The 18,932-nt window shown below is 50.0% G+C and overlaps 1 protein-coding gene across 3 annotated transcripts in view; it reads right to left on the minus strand.

The window, feature by feature from the left end:
* The window catches only part of unc5b (unc-5 netrin receptor B), a 230,359-nt gene that overhangs the window by 63,772 nt on the left and 147,655 nt on the right, over positions 1-18,932 (minus strand). For all 3 annotated transcript variants that reach the window (XM_038783243.1, XM_038783244.1, XM_038783242.1), the window contains one exon: positions 3,081-3,302. In XM_038783243.1, coding sequence (XP_038639171.1) covers positions 3,081-3,302 — 222 coding nt within the window. The remainder of the gene's footprint in view (positions 1-3,080; positions 3,303-18,932) is intronic.

The raw sequence follows: 18,932 nt of genomic DNA on the forward strand, positions 1-18,932 counted from the left end.
GAAGTGGTTTTTTTTGGTGTACTCCGGTATCAGGACATGAACATTTTCAATGAGCGACCATCAGGAAACCTGCTCAGGTACAACTGAGCGAAGTCATTCAGTCCATCCACCACCATCCAGAAAACCCCACCACTCCCTCTCCATCAACTCGTTCCAGGGGCTGCTGTCTCCAGGCCTGACTATTTTTTTCATTTTATAAATTTAGAGTACTCAATTCCTTTTTTTCCAATTAAGGGGCAATTTAGCGTGGCCAATCCACCTAACCTGCACATCTTTGGGTTGTGGGGGTGAGACCCACGCAGACACGGGAGAATGTGCAAACTCCACACGGACAGTGACCCGGGGCAGGAGTGAACCCGGGTCCTTGGCGCCGTGAGTCAGCAGTGCTAACCACTGCGCCACTGTGCCGCCCACCCTCCAGGCCTAACTTTGTGCACATTGATCGCTTCATGTGCAAAACTTCCTGACGATAGTTCTCAACTGCTTTTTTGTTTCTTTTGAACCTGTTTTTTTCCCGTATACTCATCTCACTCCTAACGCATTAAAGCACATTACTGCGGATGCTGGAATCTGAAAGAAAAACAGAAAATGCTGGACAATCCCAGCAGGTCTGACAGCCTCTGTGGAGAGAGAAGGGAGCTAACGTTTCGAGTCTGGGTGATTATCCTAGTGCAGTTTGAAAATTTCCCTTTCCCACAACATTTACTGACCCACAGAACTGTAAGACAAGGATGTCATCTAAAGTGGAGTCAGGTTAGTATCTGTGAAGAATGGCCAGCAAAGGATATGGGGAAAGGGTCCGTAGCTGTCATTGAAGAGCTAGCACCAGCCAGGGCATGTGAGTTGAATGGCCTCCTTCCACGCTATAATTTCCATCATTCTATGATCAAATACTCACAATTAAACATCAAGCCATAAACACAGGGAAACAGTCTTCCATATCCTCTACGTTACTGTTGGAATGAGGATAGATAATTGGCACAAAAGCTGATAAATGCTACTTGTGAAGACAGGACATTTTGTCTGCCTTGTTAAGCAAGCAGGAAGTAAGTAAGCAGAGCTAAAGAGAAAACATATGTACATAGCATAACAATGGCTCTCAGCAGCAACATGCTAGCAGCACTATTGCAAGAACAGACATTATGGAGACAGTGTTCTCAAATCATAATTATGGGTCTGTTCAAAGTCTGAAGAGTTCTCCTTGTAATATAAACAGACATTAGCATTTAGCAGCAATTTAGACTGTCTCCTGTTCATGTTATGCATACCACTGTTTCTCCCTGTTCAAACCAATATATACAAAAGGAGACACAGTCTGTGCCGAGAATGGTTTTAGATATACAATGCCCCCTGGGCAAGAGACGGAAAGGGAAGCCAGTGTTCTGTACTTTAGCCACTGTCGTACAGTTCCGTCTAGACTGTTGAATCGGCTGAATCTCACCCATGGTGATGAGGTACAGAGGGTGAGTGTTCTGGGCAGGGGGAGTTTCCAGGGGTAGTCCCATTTGGAGTTCATTTTGGAGGGCTTTCCCTCGGTATTCCGGTGACCTTGTGGGGCGCACCAATGGCAAATCGGGGTGGGCGCGCAGGAGGTGGGCAACTGCAGTGGCATAAAGAACACGACGGCATGGCCAACTTTTTTCAACCCAGCCGCCGCCTCCTATAGGACGTCGAACGTTGCCCCAGTCAGCTTATTCCACTCAATCTACTCTCATTGCTCACTGTGATGCCAATCTTCAGCTTTTCCTTATTCTGTAATTCCTTCCCTCAGCAACACCAAACAGCAGCGTCTTCAGTGTCCAACCCCTCTCGAGATCAACATCCCATCCTCAGCAGGAATTCAGAGTTTCCAGGGGCACAAATAACAGGCCATTCGGCCCAATTCGTTCTCAGTACTTATGCTCCACATGAGCCGCCTGCTGTTCTTCTTGGTTTGATGGCATGTTCCTTAAATGTGGTGGGGACCGTCTGAGAGTAGAAGGTATTTCAGACTCAAAATAACAGGTTGCGTTAGTCTTATAGAATTTACAGAGCAGAAGGAGGCCATTCAGCCCATCGAGTCTGCACCAGCTCCTGGAAAGAGCACCCTACCCAAGATTAACACCTCCACCCTATCCCCATAACCCAGTAACCCCACCCAACACTAAGGGCAATTTTGGACACTAAGGGCAATTTATCATGTCCAATCCACCTAACTTGCACATCTTTGGACTGTGGGAGGAAACCGGAGCACCCGGAGGAAACCCACGCACACACGGGGAGGATGTGCAGACTCCGCACAGACAGTGACCCAAGCCGGAATCGAACCTGGGACCCTGGAGCTGTGAAGCGATTGTGCTATCCACAATGCTACCGTGCTGCTAACTTTCAGCTCCTAACTTTCTGCCCCTTCACTCCCCCCCCCCCCCCCCCTCTGCCATACCATTGGGGGCAGGGAGGGTGGGCAGGGAGGGGATTGGTTCACGGGCTTCGGAGATCGAGTCGCCATTTAAAAATGGCTACAAAGGGGAGTTCCCCACTGTACAAAATGGGACTATGTGCGGCCGTGACTGCGCTTTTCCTACCCAGGCCCCTGCGAGTGCCGAGAAACACCAATAACTTCGGTTCAGAAGGCTTCCCTTGTCTAGTGACACGTGAGATGAAGCACACAGGCCCATTTTCTGTAGCTTGTTCCTCCTGGGCAGTTCGCTTATGGCTGGCCAGGAATCTCTTCTGCTTTTACCACCTGCTATTGGCATGCATTCAGAGGATGATTATCAACCTGTATCTCTTATGAATACACTTTCCATGGCCATCAAAGGCCTGGAGTGGGATTTGAACCTCCTGATTCAGATTATCTGGGACACTGAGGAGAACCCTCTGCCCTGCTCTTCTTCCAAAGAGTAGCTTTTTCAGGTCGCCCGCGAGGTGGCATGGCCTCAGTCTAATGTCTCATCTGATGCAGCACTCCCTGGATACCGTGCTGGGTGGACATCGTGAATATTGTGCTCAGAGCCCTGGACAAGGGCTTCAGCCCACCTCAACCCTTCTTAACCCAAGAGAGGAGCATCCAAGAGACCGGAATGGCTGTGCGCGTTTACCTGTGATCTGATCCACATTCTCCTCCGTCACGTGGTCCTTCTGGTGCACCCAGTCGCCGTTGCACTTGAAGTAGATCTGTGTTGCCGGGGTGGCTGTGCAGGCCATTACCACCGGCTTGTTCTTGACTATGTAGGCGTCATCCGGCTCCACCAGGAATCGCGGCAGAGGCTCTGCTGGTGACGAGGGGAAGGACTCGGGAAGCACATCGCTGTATTCAGGACCTATGAGTTACAAGGAGGAAGGTGGAGATTACTGATGAGTATTTAAGGAAGCTTTAACTGCGTGGCATTTAATATACAGCAGTGCAGATTAGTCACACAGGAATCAAAGGCTGTCCATTATCCTGAGATAATGACACTAGTTACAGAGAACTCCAGCACTTAATCAATCAGCCTGGTGTCATAACAAGTGTGCAATGCATTTTCTGCAGCTTAATGTGTTTGCCGTCTCTTTCAGGTCAGATAATAAAGAATTGTTTAGTTTAGCAGCATGCCAATCCGACCAGCTGCCCTTCTATACTCTCAATATTTACAGTCAGCCATTCCTCTACTCACTGACACAAGATTTGTTGTTGTGTTTAAAATTGGATCTTTCTGCACCTTGGAGACAGCTAAGCAGGCAGCATCCATGGCCCAAAGGGGTGTTGGTTCAGGCCTTCTCACCCAGCTCGGTTACACATTTCCTCTCTCTCCTTCTCCCCAAAGCTATTTAATCTTCTATTGCCCGTACCATATGGGGCTGGAGCGTACCGTCCCACTCATGTCCTGTCAGCTATGCTGCTCATCTTTCTGCGTAAAGAAAATGAGGCCTCTTACCACTCCCTTATGTAAACACAAAGATTGAGAAGGATCGGCTACATTGCAAATTCCTCTCCTCAGATGCTCTCCCCTCTGCCCCGCCAACATGTCTTTTCAGCGTGTCTGCATCGACCCTCACAAACTTCTACAGCTGTGCGATAGAGAGCATCCTATCCGGCTGCATCACAGTTTGGTATGACAACTGCTTGGCCCAAGGTCGCAAGAAACTCACAGAGTGTGGTGAACTCAGCCCAACGCATCACACAAACTTGCCACCCCCACATTGATTCTGTCTACACCTCCCGCTACCTCAGGAAGGCAGACAGCATCGTCAGAGACCCCTCCCGCCCAGGCATTGCCTTCTTCCAGACCCTTCCATCAGGCAGAAGGTACAGAAGTCTGAAGACCCGCACATCCAGACATAGGGACAGCTTCTTCCCCACAGCTACCAGACTCCTCAACGACTCCCCCTCGGACTGATCTGTTCCCTGTAAGAACACTATTCACGACACCCTATGCTGCTCATGTATTTGCTTTGTTTGGCCCTTGTTGCGCACTGTAACAATCACTATTTGTCAATGTACTTTGTCGATTATTCTTTTTGTCTACTATGTATGTACTATGTACGTTCCCTCGGCCGCAGAAAAACACGTTTCACTGTACTTCGGTAAATGTGACAATAAATAACAATCAATCAATTCTTCTATCCTGCAAGGTTCTGTCATAGAAAGTGGGCACCCATTCACCAATAGGACGATTTTACTCTGGTTATAATAATAATAACTTATTGTCACGAGTAGGCTTCAATGAAGTTACTGTGAAAAGCCCCTAGTTGCCACATTCCAGCGCCAGTCCGGGGAGGCTGGTACGGGAATTGAACCCACGCTGCATTACAAGCCAGCTGTTTAGCCTACTGTGCTGAACCTGTGACATCCAAGACTAGAGTAGAACATCTCAGACCATCCCCTTAATTGTGGAGCTCGGAAACGGAAAGCACACCTTGTTGCTCGACAGCTAGTTTTACTCATTAAACGACTCCCCGGCTTCCCGTTAGAATGATCATCATTGGCTCGGAAAGTGGGTGATTCAACTCATCCAACCTGACCGGCCAATCAATTTGACCATGGCCGACAGATCTGCCCATTGGATTGGGAACAGGAATAAACCCAGAACCGGTCGACGGCTAAAGAAATGGATTTGAAAGCCTGGGCTAGCAGGGTGAATACTGGGTGAAAGAGGATGAAGATTTGAAGATGAATGGTAAATGTGCAGTCGACAGAACATTCAGTCAAAAAAGATCAAGGGAGAATTGTAAGGGGCCAAAACCCATTTTGGAAACAGAGTGTTTGTGTTGAAACACCAATGAAAGAAAGAAAGAAAGAAATTGGAAAACATGCTGCTTTTGTTACAGTGAATGTAAGCATCACACGTTAGTATAAACATAACTTAAGTTGTGCCAGTGAAGATTGTAAGGCAGTTGAAGAAAATAGATGGTGTGGTCGGACATCTGTTGCATGGAGAGGGAGGCGAAGCAAGTGATGGGGAGTTGGGACTGCCCGGAAGAAGAGGAATAGGAAGGCATCAGACTAGATGGAAAGATGTGGTGATGAGGGACTTAAAACACAATGGGACTGGGAGAGTAATAGGTGACTGGACAGGAGGACATGGTGCGGGGTGGCATGGTGGCACAGTGGTTAGCACTGCTGCCTCACAATGCCTGGGACCCGGGTTTAATTCCGACCTCGTTCTCCCTGTGCACTCCTCCGGGTGTTCCGGTTTCCTCCGGGTGCTCCGGTTTCCCCGCACAGTCCAAAGATGTGCAGGTTAGGTGGATTGGCCATGCTAAATAGGCCCTTTAGGTGGGGTTATGGGGATGGTGTGGGGTTTGGGCCTTCTTCAGAGGGTCCGAGCAGGCTCAATGGGCCGAATGCCCTTTTACTGCTCTGTAGGGATTCTAGGATTCTATAAAATCAGCACTGTGCTGACTTCAGGTAAAACGGGAGGATGGGAGGAAGAAGGGCTAGTTGTTACTGTTGTAAATGGCTGACTTGCTGTTTCCTTCAAGGATAGCTCTTGTTCAAAACCTGCTGGACTCTGAAGGCCACTCACCCTGAAAATCAGATACAAGCCATTAATAACAAAATCACATTTGCCTGCAACATAATCGAGAGAAAGTACAGGTCCATCATGGCTTCTTCTGCCCAGCAAAAAAGCCCTCGGAAAGAACAAGCATAAAAGTCCAGATGAGCGGTGATGTCATGATCTCGCGAGCCTTCCGTTGCAGACCTCACCTGTTTTTGAGACAATCTGCATGTTAAAGCGAGATAGCTAGCCTCATTTTAATGTGCAGATTCCGGAGTTACACAAGGCGTTGGGATCAGTCTCCTTCCACTCCGAAAACCTCGGTGGAGCGCCGTTTAGTACCATCTCCACTAATGGGGCTCCCAGACGGGATGGCACTCGTGGGGGTATCCCAGAGGATCAGAGGTCCCCAGGCACATGCCCTTTTGGAAGGGTACCACTCAGGCACTGCCGGCCTGACACCCTGGTAGTACCACTTGGATGCCAGGCGGCACTGCCAAGATGGGCACTGCCATCTGGCAGAGGCATTGCCAAGATGGCATGTCCCCCACCCTCGTTACGATCAGGCCTGGGGTGCGCTATGCAGGCGTGGAATCTCCAATAGTGCATGGGGGGCTGGTGGTTCGTGAGTCGCTTCAAGGGCCTCGGAGGTCGGGACGCCATTTACACTGAGGGGTTCTGGCGAGTGTCACCCTCAGTGTACAAAATGGGGCTATGTGTGGCCTCGGTCGCGCCTTCCCCTTTGAGGCTCCTTTTCAAACACGAGTCGTGTTTTAGCCTTGCGTTTCTCGGTTCTGCGAGCACCGGGAAACATGCGGCTAAACGCGCTCGCTGTGGGACTCTGTTCCCGTTTAGTTAAACCGCGCCCAACATCTCCTAAACATTCCTCCTCACCATTCCTTCTTATTTGAAATTCCGTAACAAATTTAACTTTTTGACCAAACTTTAAGCCAACACAGCTAGTGTGGCTCCGTCTGCGGTGATATTTTTATTTTCGTTCCTGATTAAGCCTCTGTGAAGCACCTTGAGATGTTTCTGCGGCGCTATACAAATGCAAGTTGTCATTGGTGGAACCGAGAGAGCGCTCAAAATACTATCTGTGAAACGTTTTAGCTGAAGAGGGGTTTTGATTATTTATCCCCTGTTCCTGAGCTGCAGATCCTTACTCCAAAGAACAATATTCTCTGAATGCAAAAACAGCTTTCTGGCATTATATATAACTACTCAGAGATTCGCTTTCAGTGTATCTGTAAATCAATGTGGAGTAACACAATTTGTATTCCATCAGACTGCATTCCGTCTCTCACTGGGAGAGTTTTGTCACACGTATTCTCCCGTGTAAAGGGAATCATTGCACGCTCTTTCGGCATGCTACGGTTCACGTTGATTCCACTGTGTCACTGTTTAACTCGCACGGGTCAAATTCCTCTCCCCGTTATTGTTACGAGGCATTACACAGGTTACCATCTTGCTTAAGCAGCAGAGGAATGCTCTTCATACACCTGCATTAAGTATTTATACAGCAACAACAGCTGTCAGTCTATAATATACTCAAATATGGTCAAAACCGTTGCACTGTGTGGGGACGCTGTTTCTGCTGTCTAGCCGGATAATGCTGCCACAGATCTACTGAATGCACGGCAGTGGGGAATTAGAAACAGGTCAAGCATTAACAATACAATATTTACTAATGTACAATGATAGCAAATGGGAGTAGTGCAATCACAGGCAGTATCACAGCTCTCCGAGTGTCCCGAAGCAAATCCTTCGGCAAATCCATTGACGGTGACGTTTGAGAAGTGAGCTGATTTCTGTGCAGAAGTCTCCCAGCTATTGCCAGACCATCACATCTCGTTAACGAGAGAATGATCGGATCCTCTGCTTTAGTGGCGTTGGTTGAAGAATAAATATTGACCAGGGCACAGGGGATAACGCCCCTCCCCCTTCTTATTCTCAGCTTTTATAACCACCACAGGAGGAGAGAGGGTCATCTGAAAGACGCACCCTGACTGTGCAGCCCAGCTAAGACGCACAAGTCCGTGGGGTGCAGCTTGAACGAGCCCTGGGGTGAGAGCGGTACCCAGTAGGGTCTGAAGGCCAACTCACGGGTTTCAATAAGGTGCTCTGAACAGCTTCTGGAGATAACTGCGCTGCACTGAGCCATTCCAGGGATCCAGGCCCTGTTCCTATTTGTTTGGGCTGTGAGGGAAGGCAAAGTTTTTTTTTCACAAAAAGCACACGAGGACCTGCGGTTTTCCACCACAGCCAGATGTCTTGGCTATTGGTGAAGAAGAGTATTCCAACCACATCAAACTCTTGGCTTGTACCAGGGCAAACTGGAATAAACACACAGGTCGGATTGACCTGCGGACCAAAAAGAATCCAAGCTGGGAACTCAACTGGGTTTTCCATGCAGTCAGGTCCAATTTGAAATAGACCCCCGCCGTTTCCTTTAAGAACATTAGGAATATTGGACAGTTTTGTCCGCTCCTCTTTTTAAAAATTTCTTTCTTTTACTAGTTGCATTTATGAGGGCTTTGGCCAACCGGGAATTCTCAAAGCACTTTACACGTGAGCTGCTTTTGGCTTACGCTGGGCGCCTCCGACCCAAGCAAACCAGACTGCCAACCAGCAGTATCTCCCAAAATCAACAAGTCTACCCTAAGATACATTGAAATCTGACCATCGCTGTCACATGGCGCCGTTTGATGTCAATGCACCCTTTTTTTTGTTGGATGCGTGAAACCGAAGACCTAGTTTGCCCTGCCAGGCGGAGGTCGGCTATCCCACAGCATTATTTTTCAGGAGAGCAGAGGAGGTTCCCCAGCAACCACCCCTCCACCAGCCCCCCCCCCCAAGCTCCCCCCCCCCCCCCCCCCCCCCGCACCCCCAGACCGATATTTTTTTTCTTCTTAAATATAAGTTTAGAGTATCCAGTTATTTTTCTTTTCCAATTAAGGGTCAATTTAGCGCGGCCAATCCACCTAACCAGCACAGCTTTGGGTTGTGGGGGTGAAACCCACGCAGACACCGGGACCCAGACCAATATTTATCCTACAACCAACATCCCTCCAAATTGAAAAACAGATAGAATCATAGAGTTTACAGTGCAGAAAGAGGCCATTCAGCCCGCCGAGTCTGCACCGGCCCTTGGAAAGAGCAGCCTACCTAAACCCACACCTCAACCCTATCTCCGTAACCCAGTAACCCCTCCTAACCTTTTTTGGACACTAAAGGCAATTGATCATGGCCAATCCAGCTAACCTGCACATCTTCGGACTGTGCGGGGAAACCGGAGCACCCGGAGAAAACCCACACAGACACGGGGAGAACGTGCAGACTCCGCACAGGTAGTCACCCAAGCCGGGAATCGAACCTGGGACCCTGGCGCTGTGAAGCAACTGTGCCAACCACTGTGCTACCCTGCTGGTATCTGCTATCCGCTCATTATCACATCGCTGTTTGTGCGATATCGCTGTGCGCACATCGGTCTGCTGCCCTTCCTACATTAGAACAGCGACCACACTTCAGAAAAAGTACTGCCTCAGCTGCAAAGCGCTTTGCAATGTTCCAACATTGTGAAAGGCACTAGGTGAATGCGAGCCGTCCTTTTGTCTTTGCTCAAACTGGGTGGCTGGGAGTCTGAACGTTTTGGCACGCTGTCATTAGAGTTTCTGGATCTCTTCAGCTTTTCCTGACTCGACTCGGGGAAACGCTGCTTCTTAACAGGAAACATGTTTTGTCTGCAACTTGGTCAGGTTGTACCCCCTGGCTATCCGATATTGTTTCTCAGAAGTTAAGAACTCCAGGGTCCCCAGAGTGTGTCAATATCTGGCAGGGAGAAGAGAAGAGAGATGGGCCGTCTGACGACGCACTGAGGCACCGCGAAATGCAATTACTTTACACGTTAAGCCGTCGCACACAGTTTTTAACTTTGCACCGTGGCGTGTGCTCACATGAACAAGAACTCTTTGTGTTCCCAGCAAAATGACTGCAGGAATGCGTCAGGTTAACGCGCAAGAAAGGCACCATTTATTATTCAGAGATCTGCCTCGTTAATAAACCCATGTCACATTTCCAAATCGTAAATCATGAATGGCAAGATGACTTGGCTCCCCCCCCCCAGAGCCACAAAATACAGTCGGCAGTGCAAAGCGGCACAGAAATATCAGACTATTGCTGGAGGGAGTTCACGTGCGAGATGTGTGGCTCCTTTGACAGGACATTTCCCACAAGCATTTGCTTTTGGGTGGTCTGCAGAGCCTGGAGTTTGAAAGGATGGTTTCACACGATGAAAGACCCAACAAGGCAGAGGTAGGAGGAAATGTCATTAAAAGAAACTCTGAGCATCGAGAGGATTACTTGAGGGGACCTTCCACACACATACACGAGATACCAAGCGGAATTGAAAAGATTGTTCCACCGCGCAATTTGAAATTCACTGTCTGTGGGGCGAGGAGCAGCTAGTCATTACCCCCACCCACACAACAACACAGAAAAACAGGCCATTCAGCCCAACAGTTCCCTGTTATACTCCAGTTGAGCTTCCTCATATCCCTGTTCATCTCACCCTACCAATTGATCCTTCTATTCTTTATACCCTTGGATCTTTACCAACCCTACCGTTAACATATCAAGGCAAGTTTACCTCAACGGCATGGTAGCTCAGTGTGGGGCGGCATGGTAGCACAGTGTGGGGCAGCACGGCAGCACAGTGTGGGGCAGCACAGTGTGGGGCAGCACAGCAGCACAGTGTGGGGCAGCACGGCAGCACAGTGTGGGGCAGCATGGTAGCACAGTGTGGGGCAGCACGGCAGCACAGTGTGGGGCAGCATGGTAGCACAGTGTAGGGAAGCACGGCAGCACAGTGGTTCACACTTTGCTTCACAGCGTCAGGGTCCCAGGTTCGATTCCCCGCTGTGTCACTGTCTGTGCGGAGTCTGCACGTTCTCCCCGTGTCTGCTTGGGTTTCCTCCGGGTGCTCCGGTTTCCTCCCGCAAGTCCAAAGATGTGCAGGTTAGGTGGATTGCCCGTGCTAAAATTGTCCCTTTGTGTCCAAAAAAGGTTGGGTGGAGTCACTGGGTTATGGGGATAGGGTGGAGGTGTGGGCTTAGGTAGGGTGCTCTTTCCAAGGGCCGGTGCAGACTCGATGGGCCGAATGGCCTCCTTCTGCACTGTAAATTGTTAGATTCTATCATTCAACATCCATACATGGTAGTGAGCTCCATGTTCTAACTGCACTCTGGGTAAGGGCGTTTCCCCAGGATTATTTCTTGGATATATTTTATGACTGTTTTATATTTGATCTCCACAAAGGTGAAAATGCGATTTAACGACCTCATTGCACCCGACCTGGTGTCCCCTTCATACCCCCCTCACTCGCCCCAGACCCCCGACAGTGCCCCTGCCAGCCTGGCTGAGCAACCCGGGAACCTCGGCAGGGGCAGGGTGGCAGTGGACGCTTGAGTGGTCTTGCGAGATTCATCCGAACCTGGCGATCTGCATTGAGGGGGGGGGAATCAACAAGAGATGTTCATAATCGCGGCGAGCTTTGACTACGTAAGTCAGGAGAAACGGTTTTGACCGACAGAAGACTCAGTCACCAAAGGACACAGTTCAGTGAGATTAGCCGCAAGACGAAGCATTTCTTTTCACAGTGAGTTAAATATCATAGAATTTACAGTACAGAAGGAGGCCATTCGGCCCATCGAGTCTGCACCGGCTCTTGGAAAGAGCACCCTACCCAAGGTCAACACCTCCACTCTATCCCCATAACCCAGTAACCCCACCCAACACTAAGGGCAATTTTGGACTCTGAGGGCAATTTAACATGGACAATCCACCTAACCTGCACATCTTTGGACTGTGGGAGGAAACCGGAGCACCCGGAGGAAACCCACGCACACACGGGGAGGACGTGCAGACTCCGCACAGACAGTGACCCATGCTGGAATCGAACCTGGGACCCTGGAGCTGTGAAGCAATTGTGCTATCCACAATGCTACCGTGCTGCCCTTGTGATCTGGAAGGTTCTGCCTGAAAGAGAGGTGGAAGCATATTCAACAGCGACTTTTAAATGGATAATTGGATACCCGAAGGGGATGGGGAAAGAATGGGGGAGGTGGACTAATTGGATAGTTCCATGGAAATGTTAGGACAGTAACAATGGGTTAAATGATCTCCCACTGTGCTGGAACTGATACTACCACTCTGTGTGTATCAAAAACTCCTGAAATATATATATATTTAAAAAAAAATAAAAAATAAAAATTTAGAGTACCCAATTATTTTTTCCAATTAAGGGGCAATTTAGCGTCGCCAATCCACCTATCCTGCACATCTTTTGGGTTGTGGAGAATATGCAAACTCTTCACGGACAGTGGCCCAGAGCCGGGATTCGAACCCGGGTCCTCAGCGCCGTAGGCAGCAACTGAAATATATTTTGGAGAAATCGAAAGATATTCTGGTCGGAACCTGTGTTAATTTTACAGGGCCATCCCATAATTTCAGAGGCGAATGAGAGCAATGCCCTTTCAATGTGACTTGGGCCTGAATACAGGGATCCAATGTGATGTCAGCTTCTTTGTCAATCGGATTAAACCTCATCAATAGACGAGGAAAGAATTAATTGATCCTTCAACCTATTTAAAGACGGGAAAAGTTCTGTCAACGGATCTCGGAATATTGACTGGTCTGGAGTTTCACGACATCTGATATGTCCAGGAAAAGGAGAAAGCCCATCGTTAATTCATGCCACACACAAGCTCTCTTCATTTAATCAGCACCATGCTTATCAATGAACTACCAACAATTCATTTTGAGGGTTGGAAAGAAGCGAGCTTGCACTTCTATCGTGCCTTAAGAGGTCCCAAAATGTTCCACAACCAATTAAATATTTTTAAAGCGCTTGAAGGGTTAATCCTGGAACGCCCTCCCTAACAGCATGGTGGGTGTACCTATACCTCAGGGCAGCAGTTGTTCAAGAAGGCAGCTCACCAACACCTTCTCAAGGGCAATCAACGCTGGCCTAGCCAGCGACGCCCACATTCCAAAATGACTTTAAAAAAATGAACGAGCAGCCGATGGGATGCATGAGCAGATAATCTGTTTTATTGTTAATGCTGGCTGAGGGACGAATGTTGGCTTGGACACCAGGGAGAATGGCCCTGCTTTTCTTCAAAACAGCACTGCCCGATCTTTTATCAGGGGGTGGATTAACATCCCATCCATTAAGACAGCTCCTCTGACAGCGCAGCCTTCCCTCAGTGCTAGCCTGGGTTATGGACTCAAGTGGCTGGAGTGGGGTTTGAACTCACAAACACCTGATCCTGAGATGAGAGTGTTACCCACTGAGCCACCCGGCACCTCTATGTGCCAATGTGACAAACTCCTCTATTTCTCCAGGTCAGAGGTTAAACAGCGAGCAGCGTGCCGGCCCACCATTCAATTCAAACAAGTTGACAAAGGAAGACCGGATGATAAAACTACTTGATAGCAACTCTCGATGCAGTCACACCAAATAAATAGGGCCAATGGAAAATTGCAGGGAAGCAGCTGAACCAATGGTTACGGGCCTAAACGTGTCAACCAACATTTTTCACTGATTTTCTCTCGCTGAAATTCTTCCGACGGATTCCTCTTCATTTCCTCATTCTTAATTGGAGAATTATCCTCAACTTCAAACTGCCCAATGGTGAACCATTGTTCTGTTTCCAATACGGTGAACGATCTGTAAAGTTTGCACTTTCCTGTGCAGCGGGAATCTCTTAAGAGTGATTACAGTGTTAAACTCCTATTAAATAACAGATGGGGGGGCCGCTTCTACCCATCGCCTATTGCTGCCATGTTAAATTTTCAAAGGCTCCAATCCCCCTGTAGCTTACCAGCAATTTACCTTCCAACTGTTACCACCTTACTGTGCCTGTCGACTTTTCCCGTATTGGTTTCAGAACGTATCTCAGTAAGACGCTGATTCCAATTGACCTGCTTGGGCAGAACCAATTGAAACCAGTTTACTGTAATCTTTCCCGACCATGATACTATCAAGGCTTTTTTTCTTGGTCAATGTTACAATCAATTCAAATCGATCAGAGCCTGAACGTGGATAAGGGATTTACGTTGCAGTAAAGAAGAATTCTTTACTTCTCCTGAACCAACGTAGCTCCAGAGCTGTGAAGCACACGTTACCTTCACTTGACTTTCCACAGATGGAATTACATTGAGCTAACAGAACAGAAACAGGTCACTTTCCCCAACTGCTCCAGGCGGTGGCATGGTGGTAATGTCACTGAGCTAGCAACCCAGGGCCCCAGGCTAATGGTCAGGGGGTGGGGCCCAAACCCAAATCCAAACATGACAGCTGGAATTTAAATTGGACAACAAAAATAAATTCTGGAATATAAAAGCTAATCTCAGAAATGGTGATCATGAAACTATCATGGGTTGCTATAAAAACCCATCTGGTTCACTAATGTCCTTTAGGGAAGGAAATCTGCCGTCCTTACCTGGTCTGGCCTACATGTGTCTCCAGACCCACAGCAATGTTGTTGACTCTTAACTGCCCCCTCAAGGGCAATTAGGGAGGGGCAACAAGTGCTGACCTTGCCAGCGACGCCCATGCTCCATAAAAACATATAAAAGTAAAACTGCAGTTTTGTCGGTTCCACATGAGCAGCACGGCAGCACAGTGGTTAGCACTGTGACTTCACAGCTCCGGGGTCCCAGGTTCGATTCCCGGCTTGGGTCACTGTCTGTGCGGAGGCTGCACGTTCTCCCCGTGTCTGCGTGGGTTTCCTCCGGGTGCTCCGTTTTCCTCCCAAAAGTCCCGAAAGACATGCTGTTGGGTGAATTGGACATTCTGAATTCTCCCTCAGTGTGTACCCGAACAGGTGCCGGAATGTGGCGACTAGGGGCTTTTCACAGTAACTTCATTGCAGTGTTAATGTAAGCCGACTTGTGACAATAAATTATTTATTTAAAAGCCTCCTCCCACCTAAATTCAACTGAATCTATTGCTGCACCCTTCTACTCAGTCCCCCCTCCTGCTCCTGTCAGGAGATGGAAACTACCCGATCCAGTCAGCTATCCCACGAGGGAGTGAGTTCCACGTTGTAACCAGTCTTTGGGCTGAAGTGGTTTCTCCTGAGCCAGCTGGACCCTTTGAGGACCTTGTCTGACCCTGAGCTGGTGGAAAACCCGCTGTGGTGAAGGTGAACTGGTGGCATGGCACCAGGAAGTGCCCTGGCACTGCCAACACCTCCTTACCCTACTGAACCCCAGACCTGTTCTGCTGTCAAAGCAGCAATGCCGTTTCCACAAATACTGGGGAAAAACTACATCTGACACACGTTAGCTCCAGAAAGTACGGTAATTACTCTTAATAGAGGCCACGGCTTAATATAAAATAAACAGAACTAAGCAAACTACCATTATGTGAGTCATTAATAATTATTTACCTTGCGGTACTCAAGTGTGGTGGCAAGTTAGCATGACTCAGATTCAAGTAATTATGGTACCTCTTCTTTTCCAAGAGGTTCAGACCAGAACTGAAATGTTTGCCGTGAGGGAAACCATTGATGCACTTTCCCAACTGGTCTGTGAATAATTTACACTTCTGCGTGCCCTCTTCGCATCTTGTTCAGAAAAGGAGTAAAACATCAAATCCCGCTGAGTAGCGAGCAGAACGAGGTGTGCGCAGCGGGGGTCCGGGCAGAGGGCAACTCAAAACAGGCGCAGAGGGAAAACGGCTGGTCACTCGCCCACCCTCGTCTGAGAACTTAACAGAAGAAGCTGCGCTGGAAACGCAGGAAGTGTGCCACCCTTTGAAGAGAGTTTGTAACTTTTGAAGGCTGGAGTTCTGGATGGTCAGGATGCCCTCAACTCCTTGCAAAACTTGCCCTGGCGACAGCAAGAATGGGAAGTCTTCCAGAAAACAGCCCAGCTGCGGGATTCTCCGTGGGCGGGATCCTCCTCTTCACCGGCAACACACCCACGCCTGCAGGTTTCCCGGCAGCATGGGGGCGGCCACAATGGGAAACCCTGGGTGGGATTCTCTGCCAGTGGGATTCTCCGTTTTGCCGGTGCCCAGGGGTTTCCCGACGGCGTGGGGCTGCCCCAACTATGGGAAACTCCATCGACCGGCTGGCGTATCGGAGAATCGCGGCAGCGGGTTGTGGCAGAAATGTGGCACGGCGGGGCGGAGAATCCAGCCCCCATTGACCGGCCGCGTAATGGAGGCTCCCGCTGCCGGAGGGGGCACGCCGCGCTGGAAAACACGGCTGGCGGGATGGAGAATCCCAGCCCAGGTATTTCCAATATTAAGGCAAACAAGAAAGAATGCGATTCAGAAACATGGGCGGCATTCTCCTTTCCGGGGTCCCCAGGCCGGCGGGAAAACTGGCGCCAACCACTCCGGCGTCAACAGCCCCCGACAGTGCGGAATTCTCCACACTTCCGGGGTCTAGGTGGACGGCAGAGGGCTTGGCGTCACTCCAGCTGGCGACGAAGGGACTGCACGAGTTCGTGCGTGTGCCAAAGGGCCGGCGTGATCTCACGCATGCGCGGAACTGCCGGCGTGTTTTGGCACATGCGCAGGGGTTCCCTTCTCCGCGTCGGCCATGGCGGAGCCCTACAGGGGGCCTCGATCGTGGGCCAAGCCACCTTGGGGGCCCCCCCGGAGTCAGACCCCCCCCCCTCCCACCCCTCCCGAGGACCGTCCCCGCCGACTTACCTGCCAAGTCCCGCCGGTACGTGAGTTGAGTGATTCACACCAGCGGGACTGGCCAAAAACGGATGGCTGCTCGGCCCATTGTGGCCCGGGGAATTGCCCGGGGAGGGGGGGACCGCTGCCAACGGCCCCCGGCCGGCGTGGCGTGAACCCCGCCCCCACTCGAAAAACGGCGCTGGAGAATATGGCAGCCGGCTTCGGGGCGGGATTTGTGCCGCCACCCAGGGATTCTCCGACCCAGTGGGCAGGTCGGAGAATCCCGCTGATGACCTCCGAAGCATTATGGGCGAAATTCTCCCCCCCCCATGACGGGTGGGAGAATAGCGGGAGGGCCTTCCCGACATTTTTGCCGCCCTCCCGCTATTCTCCCCCCCGCCCCGCCGAAATCCCGACAAGAATCGCTGCCGCCGTTTTTTTACGGCCGGCAGCGATTCTCAGCTGTTAGATGGGCCGAAGTCCCAGCCCTTTACGACCTTTTTACGAACGGCAAACACACCTGGTCCTGCCGTTCGTAAAAACGTCGTGACAAACTCGCAAAAAACAACCATGGCACCGATTGGCACGGCAGTACCACGGCCGTGCCAAGGGTGCCATGGGCCCGCGATCGGTGGGCACCGATCGCGGGCAGCGGGCCCGATGCCCGCGCACTATTTGTCCTTCCGCCGCCCCGCAGTATCAATACGCGGGGCGGCTGAGGGGCAACCCGGCCCGCGCATGCGCGGGTTTCGCGCAAAAACGCGATGACGTCACCCGCGCATGCGCGGGTGGAGTCTTCCCACCTGCGCATGCGCGGCTGACGTCATATGACGCATCAGCCGGCACTAACTCCGGCAAGCGGGCTTAACGATTTTCGTTAAGCCCGACTTGTCGGAGCCTCCGACGTCGGGCTGCTAGCCCCGACCGGGGACCAGAATCGGTCCCCCGTCGGGAAGGGGCGCGCTGCCGTAAAACCCGCCCGGGTTTTACGGCAGTTTTACGATTTCTCCCGTTTTGGGAGAATTTCGCCCTAAGAGCTTCCAGCAACTGAGTACTCATGAATTAGTTTTTCGCAGCATTGCGGATGGAGCCTTGGTGTGATCTAACTGAATGAGCAGATTTGAGGGACTGAATGGCCTCCTGTTCCTATTGATCATGAGCTGTCTCAATTACTGAGGCCCAATTGTTTCCTTGTCATCTCCTTTAATTCCTTTTGCTCCAGGCAGACTGACGCACTCAAGCAAATGAAATCGAAGCAATGTCCCACTGAATACTTGCCCTGGAATAACTGGAATTTAGCCAGAAGGTGTGCATACAGATACAAGCACAGATATATATATATGTACATAACATTTATTTAGAAATGTCTGACTGTGCGCTGTAAATTATTCCTATTTATCTTAAATTTCCATGGCTTCCTGTGTATTCTCAGAGTTGCGGCTGTAAAGTTAGACCTTTGTTTACATAGCAAGCTGAACAAAATTAGATTGGGTCATGGAACCGGCCTGTCTGGCTCTGCTGTGTTTATGTCCGTATCATATTTATAACAAAATTGAATGTCCTTCAGTTCAGGACTAAACGGGAGGCCACCATCACATCAATGCTCAGTTTATACAGGGCGCTCGAGCCTGTAAATATTTGATTCTCTTACTGTCAAAGCATGTAACCCTGCCAAGGAAAAGCAGTTAATCCAGTGACACAAGTCAATTCAAGCAAGTCTTGAAAGAACAGAGCTACATTCCAGTTTTGTGTCATTAGGCGGACGATAATCCAATTTCTTTTTCAGCCGCCTGGGCCCTCTTTTCGCAATGGGGGAGCTCAGAAATACAGGGTTCCATTCAGTTAGAAAAGAATAAAAATGGGAAGAGGGTAGGTCAGGAAGCTGAGGGGTTGCCAATTTTGATTTGGACTTAATCCAAGACCGCCTGCATCCAATGGGCTTTGTCCCAACATTGCCCATCCCAACAAGCTCATCTTCACATGACCCCCCATGGTCATCATTAGGAATTTAGACGATTCCTGCTCCTCCCACCCCCCCCCCCCCCCCCCAACCCTTGACTGTCAGTGTTTCCTTCTCATTGAATCCTCATAGAATCCCTAAAGTGCAGAAGGCCAATCGGCCCATCGAGTCTGCATTGGCCCTCTACCTAGGCCCAATTCCCCCCCCAACCCCCCACTCCCCCACCCCCTCACCTCGCCACGGGGCAGTTCTTTGAAGGCCCCGGGCCAGCCCTGAACTCTCAGGATGGTGGGATCAGGCGACGCTAACC

The sequence above is a fragment of the Scyliorhinus canicula genome, chromosome 22, assembly GCF_902713615.1.
Source record: "Scyliorhinus canicula chromosome 22, sScyCan1.1, whole genome shotgun sequence".
Taxonomy (NCBI): domain Eukaryota; kingdom Metazoa; phylum Chordata; class Chondrichthyes; order Carcharhiniformes; family Scyliorhinidae; genus Scyliorhinus; species Scyliorhinus canicula.